At 42.3% G+C, this 12,553-nt stretch overlaps 1 protein-coding gene and 3 non-coding genes across 4 annotated transcripts; all 4 read right to left on the reverse strand.

Moving 5' to 3' along the window:
• Positions 1 to 3,003: 3,003 nt before the first annotated feature.
• Positions 3,004 to 12,189, reverse strand: LOC109896853 (eukaryotic initiation factor 4A-I). Its single transcript, XM_020491261.2, has 11 exons — positions 12,110 to 12,189; positions 10,710 to 10,761; positions 10,420 to 10,552; positions 9,841 to 9,980; positions 9,141 to 9,309; positions 8,543 to 8,652; positions 7,941 to 8,084; positions 6,925 to 7,062; positions 5,908 to 5,997; positions 5,288 to 5,367; positions 3,004 to 4,741 (listed from the first exon to the last, which is right to left on the reverse strand). The coding sequence occupies exons 1-11, from the start codon at positions 12,130 to 12,132 to the stop codon at positions 4,597 to 4,599; spliced, it is 1,224 nt and encodes a 407-aa protein (XP_020346850.1). The 5' UTR covers positions 12,133 to 12,189; the 3' UTR covers positions 3,004 to 4,596.
• LOC116375343 (small nucleolar RNA SNORD10) lies at positions 5,001 to 5,143 on the reverse strand. Its single transcript, XR_004211094.1, has one exon. It is a non-coding gene; the product is annotated as a small nucleolar RNA SNORD10 (small nucleolar RNA).
• LOC116375345 (small nucleolar RNA SNORD10) lies at positions 7,373 to 7,498 on the reverse strand. Its single transcript, XR_004211096.1, has one exon. It is a non-coding gene; the product is annotated as a small nucleolar RNA SNORD10 (small nucleolar RNA).
• Positions 8,823 to 8,965, reverse strand: LOC116375344 (small nucleolar RNA SNORD10). The gene has a single exon (XR_004211095.1). It is a non-coding gene; the product is annotated as a small nucleolar RNA SNORD10 (small nucleolar RNA).
• Positions 12,190 to 12,553: the final 364 nt, after the last annotated feature.

A 12,553-nucleotide genomic window follows, 5' to 3' on the forward strand; every position in this document is an offset into this window, starting at 1 on the left:
TTTCTCTGACACCCTTTACCAGAGTGGATGTCAGTCACTCAATGTCCATTTAAGAAGCGTAGCATGGTATCATAGCCATTGAGTCCCACTCAGGGCAGGGTATATCTTTATTTAAAAAAAAAATATTTTACCTTTATTTAACCAGGCAAGTCAGTTAAGAACAAATTCTTATTTTCAATGACGGCCTAGGAACAGTGGGTTAACTGCCTGTTCAAGGGCAGAACGACAGATTTGTACCTTGTCAGCTCGGGGGTTTGAACTTGCAACCTTCCGGTCACTAGTCCAATGCTCTAACCACTAGGATACCCTGCCGCCCCTATCTGAGGTTTTATTATCAAATTAATTTGCGCCAGACCAAATAATGAGGATCAAATGCTATGGAAATCACACCCAATAACACTGGGTTTGATGGAAAGGAGGGGAAATGAGAACGAACAGAAATTAAGTGGGATGAAATCAACTAAGAAATGGGGTTAAAAAAGAAAGAAAGATAGATTAGAGGGTCAGAGAAAGAAAACACGACAGAAAGAAAGGAGAGAATAAGAATGGAGGGAGAGAGTTGAAGGAGTGGAGGAGGAAAATGAGAAAAAAAAGGACAGAGGAGAGAGGGAGCTGGCTGAAGAAGAGAAGGGTGGTGTGTTTTTGGTGCTGATGGAGAAGGACATAGAGGGAGGGAAGGAGGGATGGAAAGGAGGGGGGTTGTTCCTCAGTCATCTCTGACAGGCCCATTGAATGGCCCTCTCTTCTCATGCTAATATTGCCTTCAGTCTCCCAGCCATCCGTCACAGCCCAGAAAGACCTTGGCAGGCCCTTTACGAACCTCCCACTCGCATAATCGAGCAGGGGGGAGAGGGAGGTGGCAGTTGGGGGTTACAGACAGATAGACCCAGAGCAGTGAAAGTGGTTCGGGTTAGTCATTGGGCCACCTACACTGTGACTGAGTGTATACGTATAATAACATACAGAAACATAACATGTGATGAGGTATCAACCAAATGTAAATGTATAGGGGAGTTGGGAAGTGGAGCACTCAGACCTGTTTGTTTGGGAAGGGGAAAGATGTGGAGTGAGTGAAGGGATGGGATGGAGGGAAATGGTGTGTGTGTCGAGGAATCTTGAATAAAGATGCCTTTGGGATTGAGTAGCTGCTGCTATAATTTAGGTTACATAGGGACGTTGAGAGAGATGATGGTAGATTAACTAACCAACAGGCTTGCAAAATACCAACCATTAAAACAGCAAGATCATTTAAGGATGGCTGGTGAGTATCAACATGTCTCTGAATGGACCGAGTCATTCTCTCTCCAAAAGAAACACTCACAGACCCAGCAGCACATACATATGGCTTATTGGGTCTTACTGGTGTAGCTAGAGCTAGGCTACACATTCTGATGAACTTTTGCTGACTTGGACTTGTTCACATCTAACAAAACGACATCTTGTGGTCATCTTAACTCAAGACTTCATATATAGGACAGGCTGTGAAAAAATGACTGAGTCCGTAGCCAATATATCTCCTTTCCCCTTTTTCTTAATGTATAATTGTCACATACACGGGATAGCTGCAGTGAAATGTGTTGTTTTACTAGGTCAGCCATAGTAGTACTGCACCCTTGGAGCAAATTAGCTACTGATATATCTCAAATCACTTAATCTAAAAAAAAATATCTTTGACTTTAAAGGTTTGATTTCTGAAAGTATTTTTACAATGCTTTTATTTCCCACACTACAAACTGGCCAACTGTGACTGGAAACGTAAGCCTAGAAAAAGTTAATGATGCCTAATATGTCAATCTGTTACTATGTATTTTCACCAGACACTTGCAACAAATCAACCCAACTCTGAAAGTGCCATGCACATATCACAGGGAAATTACTTAGATGTGTTACAGAGGCTGTGTTTACACAGGGGGCCCAATTGCTTCAAGACAATAGGTCTAGTAATACCAAAGAACCATGGCAAGTTCCAGTACCATGCAGGTATCACAGAAATTTAGCAATAAAGTGAATGCTTTATGCTGTTTAGATCTGTTAATATGAAGTCTAATCACTAGACACGAGCAACTTGAAAAATATCTACTTCCTTAAAGTTGCCATGTTTTAGTCAGCCTCGTTTGACCTTCCTCATAAATATTTAAATTCAAAGTGTTATTTTGTAGTTAGCCTTGTCTGACCTTTCGGAACAGCATAGTACCACCAGAGTTAAGGCAAAATCGCAGTGGCCTATTCACAAGACCGATACAATTAGATCAAAGTAGTTTTAAAATTCGGTAATCCGACTAGGTTGTTGCCCCCTGGTGGCGATTTTAAACAGTACCAGTTTTTGTAACCCACCAAAAACTGCCATTCCCTTGAGCATGGAACTTCACCCCTATAAAATGGCTTATTCTGTGCCAGCCTGTCCAACCAAATGTGCGTGTAAAGCAGGTTGCATGGATAAAAGCACAAGACAAATTTCCATCTCGCATACACTAATTACATACCTTTACTCTTTAGGAAGTCTCACTTTGATTAGGTGTACTTGTCCATAAATCATTCAACTGCCCCAATGTGAAGGTGGATATGAATGCGCTTGAACCACAATGGCAACTTAAGGTGGAAAATGTCAAAAGTACCTGTTTTACCCACCGTCATTCAAAAAGCCTAGCAATTAAAGAGATTGACAATGAGGCCCTTGATCTACTTCGAGTAGGATTAACTAGTTATAATTTGTGTCCAGTACAAAGTCAGCCAGGAGTTGAGCATTAGCACTGGCTCACAAAACTAGCTTCATACTGGACAGAATGGTTCCCACTAATTAATCTGAAAGTTGATATGGTCTCAGTATTTGCTTTAAATGGATGCTTTGGATATTAAGGTTAACCTAAATGTCTGAAATTAGATATGAATGCACATTGTAACCCACCATCACCACTTTAAAGTACAACTTAATTGATCAAATAAGGCTGTTTGGTATATGACCTCAACGTGAGGAAGTGGATATGAATGCAACTTGAACCATAGTTAACTTGTTAAAAAGGAGAAACACCTTTTATTTAAGACCATTAAAATAAATACTATACAGAACCCAATGTAGAAAAGTTGATACATGGCCTCTGTCTCAAAAAAGGTTAATTTTCATAATCACATTTTAAAAATAGCACTGACAAATCAATAAATCCCCACATCCCTGACAACCCACCCAATGACAGCACATTTTTTTAGCTGTTGAAAAAAAAAAAAAAAAACACGTTATAATATTCATCTCTATATACTCAATCATTTGTAGTTTGGTCCTTCACGTGTAAAGACCCCCCCAACAGTTTGGTGAGGTAGGTTACAAAAGTGACACCACCCTTTCAAATCAGATATCTCCCGAAAAAAAAAAATTCTACCTGTCCTTCGAAACTCACAGCAGGGTTCTTGTGACAGTTCGAAACAGGGTATGGATTGTAAATCCCCTCCATAACCTATTCTGCAGTGAGCAGTCAGTTCCCATGCAGCCTCACCAATAAGCAACAGGTTTCAAACAAAATAATGCTACCTCACAACTTGGGACTATACAGGATAAAGCAGGAATATAAACAAGAGAATAGCACAGCAGAGAGCTCAGACATCAAGAGGAAAACATTTCATACTCATTCATGATTGCAATGTTTTTTTCAGCTTTTTTCTATACAATTTTTTTTATTTGTTGAAGCCCCTTAAACGAACCTTTAAATACCCACTGAGAGAATAGGGTTGGATACCAATTTCAGTATACATTGTAATCTTTAGAATCTGTATTCTGGCAAATGGTAATGTAATAACATCTCCAAGACCAAAAAATCCACGGTGTAGTTTTGTTGCACACTTACTGAAGAACTCAAAACACCCACTGACTGTAGATCAATGATACACTTCACAATAGTAAGAACGGTGCATCCAAAATGGCACCCCATTGCCTACTGTGCATTATAGGGTATGTATGGTGCAGAATCAGACAGCCAGAGTCAGCATAAAAGCAAGTCACACCCCCCCCCCCGCCGACATACACAAATGCCACTAAATTGCACCATTGGGGATAGAGTGGATATATCATAACCTGGATAGTCAGGACAGGGTTGAGTTGGGAGGGGGCACAGAAGCAATTATAGTAATGAATGATGTGGCCTCTAACTATATGAGTTCTTCTTGAACCACCATTATCAATTCTAAACTTCAGTCTGAGTAGCGCAATTGCCCCCATCATGTCAGGGAGTTGAGCTTAAAAACAAACAAACGAACCCATCAAAACAGAACACATTTTTGACTTTGGAAAGACAATGGGAGGGGTTAGGTAGGACTCAAATAAGCTTAACCGCAGACTAAAGGAACGGGCCCATAAAGACCGCCCCCACAGTTTAGAGAAATTTAGTTGGGTTAGAATACTAGGTCAAGGATCAGAATCATGGTGAAACAGGATCAGATTGCAGGGGAGGGATCTAATTGTACCCCAGGTAAAGGTGGTAGGGACCAAGGAACCTCATTTAAAGGGGCAGGGGGACGTTTTTGTTCAGTGTTTGATGAAGTGGGAGGTTGGGACGGAGATAGGAGGGGGGGACCTGGGGCAGAACGAAATCCTCTAGAATGTAGAAACTAGATGAGGTCAGCCACGTTCATTGGCATCTCCTCGACGGTGGTGTTGTAGAACGTCTCGATGTCCCGCAGCGTACGCTTGTCCTCCTCAGTCACCATGTTGATGGCAACGCCCTTACGACCGAAACGACCACCTCGGCCAATCCTGACAGAGGAAGCAGAGGTTAGGTTGGACATTAGGTTCCATCTAAGGTGACATGTAGTTCAAATGCAACTGTGGCAGGTCGATATGACCCTTCATTGAATGTTAAGTGCTTTGCACCACTGGAAAAGAGCTATAGGTGCACGCTATTAACACCCCCCCCACTTCGTTACTTAAATCTTGTGAAACCATTGAATGAAACCCGACGGAACACTGAAAGGATTCGCAATTTCAACCAACTAGTATCAAACTACATAACGCTGTATTCAGCCAGTGTGGAATCTGATCATGAGTTCTAGAGCCCTGAGGTTTAGAACACACCAGCCAACAGAACGCTGACAGGCGGAACTAGAACACCCAGGGGGTTCCAGAGTCAGTTGACACGCATGGATTTCATCATTATACAGCCATAGTTTAGCATGTCAAACACATGGCTGACCTGGTATCAATGTCATTTGCTTTTACGTCAACCACGTGAAGTCAGACATTTTTCCACAAAGGACAATAAAGTCTAACGCTTTATGCTGGGAGTCATAGTACTAGTATCACCTGTGGATGTAGTTCTCCCGGTTGGTGGGCAGGTCATAGTTGATGACCAGTGACACCTGCTGGACATCAATACCTCTGGCCTGGGGGACAAGGAGAGAGATGGGGGACAGTCAGTCCCAGGTTAAAAATAGGCCCAGGTGGCCAATGACAGAAGTCAGTAATACTGATGTACAAAGGTTGACAATCAAGCGCTGTAAAAGACTGTACTTTATAGACATTGGAGAAAGCCAAACTATTCTATGGAAATGGAGGATCATGCCAACTAATTAAACTGTTGAGCAATACCATCTAGACTAGAGGGATAGGTAGCACTGGAAGCAAGTATTGCACAATCAAGGTTATTTTGAATCAGTCAACAGCAAGGAAAGAAAGTTACATTAGCGCAAGGTTGTAAACTGCTAATAAGTTGTGAGTAGGGACTGTGAGCCCAGTCACTGTGGAGAGCAGATTCTAGATTCTCTACCAGAGACCTTCATTCCAGACACAGCACACAAGCTGGGAGGAGAGTTATCTCTGGACTTAAATTAACAGGAAGTGGGTGGGGAACCATTACAGTGAGACACCATCGCATGGAACAGGGAAACTTCCTTAGCTCGATGTCATTGCAGGAAGTGACTTACCAGCAGGTCAGTGGTGATAAGAACTCTACTGGAGCCTGAGCGGAATTCCCTCATGATCAGGTCTCTCTCCTTCTGGTCCATGTCTCCATGCTGGAAGAGGACATAATATACACATCTTAATAGGCATAGGTTATGTGGGTGTAGCTAAATGCTTGGGTTCCTAGCTCCTACAGCATAGTTATATCTAACAAATATAAAAGTAAAGATGAGTTTAGGGTCAATGGTAAGCCATTACTATGTTTCGCTGAAAGACTTCAGGTCAATACAGGTGATATGAATCCACAAACCACACCAATTATGGCTATGAGATTCTAGACTTGGACATTGAAGAAAATATTACTGCATGATTACAGGAGTTGGGCTTGAGGTAACGTCAAACCACTACACAACATGCAAATACTGTGCCCATAGCATGAACCAGCCTATTCCTCACTGAACAGAGTTGACTGGGATGAATATGGACTTATTCTCTCTTCCCCTGGCAGATATAAGACTCAGTGCCATTAGAGGACACTGCCTTGCCCAGTTGACAGGGGAGATGAGGGCAGAGCATAAATGTATAAAAAGGAGTCATGCCATTTCTATGGGACAGCCTCACATTGACATAGCCATGTTATTTAACATCAGATCAGTTGTTAGGACAATATTCTTAGAATTTTGACACTGAACAAGAAACTCGAAGCCCTAGGGAGTCTAAAATGACCCATGACAGAGCAGCATTTAGTCAACTTGACACTAGGCAAGTCAGTTAAGAAAAGTTTATTTAAATATTATTTACAATGACCTACAAAAAGCCGTAGTTCAGTTACAGGGATGATTAAAAATAAAAGCCAAAATACCACCAGGTCTAGTAAGAACATAGAGACCGACAAGATAAATTCTCAAACCAAGGCTGTAGCCCAAGTTCACTTCAAGAGAAGTGTTCATACATGCAATGACCCAACTTCTTTAAAGCCTCATTAGCCTCTTACCCAGAGCAGTTCAAGGCCACAGACATTCAAGTTTATCGTCCCTTACCAGAGCAGAGACGGTGAAGTCCCTGGCGTGCATCTTCTCAGTGAGCCAGTCCACCTTCCTCCTGGTGTTTATGAAGATCACAGCCTGGGTAATGGTCAGGGTTTCATAGAGGTCACACAGGGTGTCCAGCTTCCACTCCTAACAGGTGAGACAGAGGAACAGATCAGGGGATGACAAAGCAATGGAATATAGCGTTGATGCACCAGTTAGGCAAACCCATATTCATGCACATTATGGAGTTTGGGAAGATGTGCTGGGTCATTATGAGTGAACCCTCTCCAAAGTTCTCACTTTCAATTTACACATCTCAACTTTCTTTTACCTTAGTCTGCAAGCAAACTCAACTTAGCCGTTAATCACTACAAGTCTCATGAGAAGTTATAAATCATCAAAACTAATGACCAAGAGCCAATAACCATTGCAGGGCATTTGTCCAATAGAGGGGTGTGTTTTCAGGGCAACAGTCAGATCATGCAACCAGAGCCCTGAGGGCCAGTAACAACCAGCTGACAGAAGGCCAACCCAGGCCACAGGGGATTCCGGGATCAGTTGACAAGCACAAGTTTAATAAAACAGTCTTTACCTTACTGGCAAGATAAGTCTTAATGTTGACCGTGGGGGTTTACACCATGCCTATGGTTCTGTGATGAGCTAAGATGACATGCTACTTAGTGGGGCTTTTGTACCCGTGGTTCAGTAAAAGTAACTGAAACCCAGAGCTGGCAAGGTAAAAATGTGTCATTCTACACCTGAACGCAGTTAACCCACTGTTACTAGGCCATCATTGAAAATAAGTGTTTGTTCTTAACTGACTTGCCTAGTTAAATAGAAGCTTTTTTTTCTTCACTTCAATTAAGTTAACCAAATGTTCAGATACCATGTAAACACAATCATTAGAATGAGTGTAGGTAAAGTCAAACCAAGCCTTACTCTAAACTTGCCTACGGTCTACATCTAAATAAATAACAATCCCACCTTGAACTGATCCTAGATCTGTGCCTAAGGGCAACCCTCACCTCTTTCTCAACGTTGATGTAGAACTGGCGGATACCCTCCAGGGTGAGCTCCTCCTTCTTGACCAGGATGCGGATGGGTTCACGCATGAACTTCTTGGTGACCTCCAGCACATCCTGGGGCATGGTGGCAGACAGCAGCACCACCTGGAGGGGTTAGAGGTCATTAGATAGAATTAACAAATACATTACTTACTTCCACTAGCATCCAATTCCCCAAATGGAGCACTCATTTTAGTCACTAGAGGGAATAGGGTGTCGTTTTAGAGAGCCAACCACATGGAGGTTAGGCATGTTGAAGTCAATCAACATTACCACAAACAGTCTACAACAGTTCAACCTCAGGGAAGATGAAATGCCAACCTCAATCACATGAGTGACAGGTATGGTTGAGTGTGGTGACTTGTAAACTGACAGCTGTGAAGCAAGTGAATAAGTTGTAAACTGCTATTAAGTCGTGAGGAGGGACAGAGAGCCCAGTCACTGTGGAGAGCAGATTCTAGATTCTCTACCAAAGACCTTCATTCCAGACACAGCACACAAGCTGGGAGGAGAGTTATCTCTGGCCGCCCAAGCTAAAGTCGGTACTACTCATATTGACGTACCTGCGTGCTGGTGGGGAGCTTCTGGAAGATCTCGTAGATCTGGTCCTTGAACCCTCGACTCAACATCTCATCTGCCTCGTCCAGCACAAACATCTTGATGTTCTTGGAGGCTGGATGGAGGAAGGCGTAGTGATGCAACAAAAACTAATTAAACATGCATATACAAATAATTTAATCCCATCTTCACTGGTAATATCACCACTAGCAATATTAGACGGATGAAATCCAAATAAATTTTTTCCTACTACTTCACAACAAAAGTGCCGAGTCATTGAGTGCTGTATTCAGCCAGTGTGGAATCTGATCACGAGTTCCAGAGCCCTGAGGTTTAGAACACGCCAGCCAACAGAACGCTGACAGGCAGAACTAGAACACTCAGGGGGTTCCAGAGTCAGTTGACACGCATGGATTTCATCACTATACAGCTCTATAACCACACCTGGTCACTCAAACGTATAAAACACCAATTCAAAAAGTACAAGCTACATCTGATAATTGAGCACAGGCAAAATAAAATATTGTAAAGCCTCACTCCAAGTGTAACTTCAACCATTGATTGTCAATTAAACATTTGGTCAACCACTAGCCCAGCACTTACCCAGGTATTTGCGGTTCAACATATCGAACACGCGGCCAGGGGTCCCCACCACTATGTGAGGGGCCTCAGCCTGGAGCTTGGTAACCTCGTTACGGACATTGGTCCCTCCTATACAGGCATGGCAGGAGGCTCCCATGTAGTCACCCAGGGCCAGGATCACCTTCTGGATCTATTGAGGGAGGAAAAAAAAGGAAAAAGTATTAGATAAAGGGGTATCGTTTTGTTTGTGTCAGAGGTGCAACTAGAATAACAGTTGGTATTGGTTTGAAATAATGTCAGGTGACAAGGTTATTTAATTCCCAATTCATCTGGCATCAGAGTATTGTGAAGCATGTGTAGACCATTACAGGGAGAAATCTTTGGCCTGGTTGACTTGTACATGTCAGGTTTGGCCAGAACATTTCTGTTATACGCTATACAAACTGTTATAATGTACAGGTGTTATAGATCTGTGCCCATAGCATGAACCAGCCTATTCCTCACTGAACAGAGTTGACTGGGATGAATATGGACTCATTCTCTCTTCCCCTGGCAGATATAAGACTCAGTGCCACTAGAGAACACCGCCTTGCCCAGTTGACAGGGAACATTAGGTTACCACACACAGGAGGCAACGAGTTTAGAATAGTGTGACATTACTTATGGTGTAACCTAGTTACATTTCTGTCAAGTAACATGCCCATTCTCCCCCAGGACATACCTGCTGAGCCAGCTCTCTGGTGGGGGCCAGGACCAGGGCCTGGGTGCCCTTCAGCTCCATGTCAATCTGCTGCAGAATGGAAATGGCGAAGGTGGCAGTCTTCCCAGTACCAGACTGAGCCTGTGCAATCACATCATAACCTGGGAACAGGCAGGATGGGAGATTGTCAGCTCTTTATATAAAAAAATGTGGCATCCTATATAACCCAGGTTATATAGGTTTGGCCAGAACATTTGTTATACGCTATACAAACTGTTATAATGTACAGGTGTTATAGATCTGTGCCCATAGCATGAACCAGCCTATTCCCCACTGAACAGAGTTGACTGGGATGAACATGGTCTCATTCACTCTTCCCCTGGCAGATATAAGACTCAGTGCCATTAAAGGACACTGCCTTGCCCAGTTGACAGGGGGCTTTAAGCAAAGCAGAAATAGTGACTTTAGTTCCCTTGGCTAAGTGAATGTTAAAGGTCTTTAAGGTGACAAGTTCATGCTTTCTTAAGAGTTGAACTCCCTCATAAGGTTAATAACATTTAGACACAACCATCTGAAGTGTGAGTGTGGTTGAATACTCACCCTTGATACAAGGGAGGATAGCCCTCTGCTGGATAGCAGAGGGTTTTTCAAAACCATAGGCATAGATTCCCCTGAGCAGCTTCTCGCCCAAGTTCATCTCATCAAAACTGTCCACGATCTCATTCCAGTTGCTCTGTAGAAAGTAGAATATAAACATGACCATACACTTGACAAACTACTGTTTTAGCAGCGAATTAAGCTGATAAAACATATCAAGTTGGAATTGGTGCTCTTGAATCGCTTTTCTTTTTCGTCCAATTTAGCAGCTGTAACAATGAAGCATTACTCACCTCAATGATCCCATCTGGCTCCATGCCCTCAGGGCCATTATCTCTGGGAGGTCTGAAAAATGTTTTTTAAATACAACATTAGTAAATTCCGTAAGGGACAACAGCAAACAATCCTACACATTTTAAAACGTAAAGCTGCCTTTAAGCTTGAAGACAAATATCGTTACTTAAAGGCTACACTGGACAGGCGATCCTGTTCAAGTGAGAAATTGTTTCTGGTGGAGACGTAATTTCTACTAGAAAAGGATTACAATAAAGTCAGTTAACCGTTTCGTAACAGTTTTGTAAGTATTGCTAAACAGACGAATTGCACAATGGAGATTGTGTAGAGTAGAACACGTAGAGTGGGCGGGAGGCATTTCCCGGAAAAACGCCCATGGTCGAAAGGCGGCCATTTCTTTTTCAGATATTTCAAGATGGTCGTTTACCAAGGCCCGAAATCCAGTGACGGCTAGCAGCATGCGTAAACGACGATTGAACGTGTAAAATACTTGTTTAAAATTACTTAGATGTTCGAAAACTGACTTAACGTAATATTACAATTGAAAGTAATCTCAAAATAATTATGGTTTACATGCGCTGGTAATGTACATGTTAAGCATTAGCCTGCTAGATAGCAAACTAGGCCCAATGTCGATCACTCCGAGTGAATTGGCAACCAGATCCAAATTAAGTCAACAAATCGCGAACATTTTTATAAACACAATACCTATCCACTTGTGATGTGATCAATACGTCAAACAAAACTAGCAATAGCAGGACAATAAGGCCTGCCATTTTCACGCCGGTAACTACGACCATGTGCGTGACATTTCCACCCCCCACCCTTTGCTCGAGCCATCCTGCTGGACCTGCCCAAGATCTTTCGATTAATAAATATATCGACGTATTTTCAAAAGTGAGGCTCACTAATATTCACATTACAACACAGAAAAGCCACAACAGGTACGCCTATTCCGGAAAGGCCTAGGCTAAACTAGGCTCAAATCAAGTTCGTCACTCACGTGCTTGCCGAGAAGCCGGCACCGCAGCATATCTTACTGAAAATTGGCTAACGTTCCGGCAGCGGTTTTCCAAACATAAATAAATAAAGCTTAATTCGTACGCTTTCACAACAGAAAATAAAATGCTGTCGATCGATGTTGGTTATATATTACGAGTAACTCGTTACCTAAAAAAGTCCCGAGTTGAGGGACCTTTACACATAGGTTACGTTAACTACATATAACGTTAGCATACAGGCTAGCCAGATATCTAACAAGTCAAATAGGTTCAACATTAACGCTTTAAACGTCGTATACATTTTCAAATAGTATGCGTTACGATAATACATATTTTTTATTTGAAATTTGATGAATTTTACGCAATACAGTTCCAAAAATGTGCGTTCCTTACTGTACCTGTCTTCATATTCAGCCGACATTATCACAAAGGAAGAGAATGTGGCAGAAACCTTATATATACGTCTACGTGTTGAGCAAACTAGCGATTTCATTGCAGCAGTGCCTTATCAATCAACTCTGACTCCACCCATTTTGATATATCATTGGCTAACTCATACGTCGTTATAAAGTTATTGGCAGCTTACTCGCGTTTACTTAAACTAAAGTAGGCGGGATATAATACATAACCCTCCCATCGCATGTAATTATTGGGCAAAAGCACGTTTGAAGTCAGTTTTCATTGGGTATTTCCTTTGCAACGTTGAACGCGCTCGAACACTGATCTTAGATCAGCGTTTTTGATCATGTTAAAAACTTGTACTTTCTAGAATGAGATTTCTGAAACCGATGCAGGAACAGTTCATTTAGCACCACATATCACCAGAGCCACCCCCTGCAAGT

This window comes from Oncorhynchus kisutch, linkage group LG9 (genome assembly GCF_002021735.2).
Source record: "Oncorhynchus kisutch isolate 150728-3 linkage group LG9, Okis_V2, whole genome shotgun sequence".
Taxonomy (NCBI): Eukaryota; Metazoa; Chordata; class Actinopteri; order Salmoniformes; family Salmonidae; genus Oncorhynchus; species Oncorhynchus kisutch.

Coding starts and splice junctions, on each gene's coding strand:
- LOC109896853 (XM_020491261.2), bottom strand. CDS start 12,132: ATGTCGGCTGAATATGAAGACAG. Junction 9,981..10,419: donor TATCCTCCCTTGTATCAAGG/GTGAGTATTCAA, acceptor GCCTGTTCCCAG/GTTATGATGTGATTGCACAG. Junction 8,085..8,542: donor AGCTCCCCACCAGCACGCAG/GTACGTCAATAT, acceptor TAACCCCTCCAG/GTGGTGCTGCTGTCTGCCAC.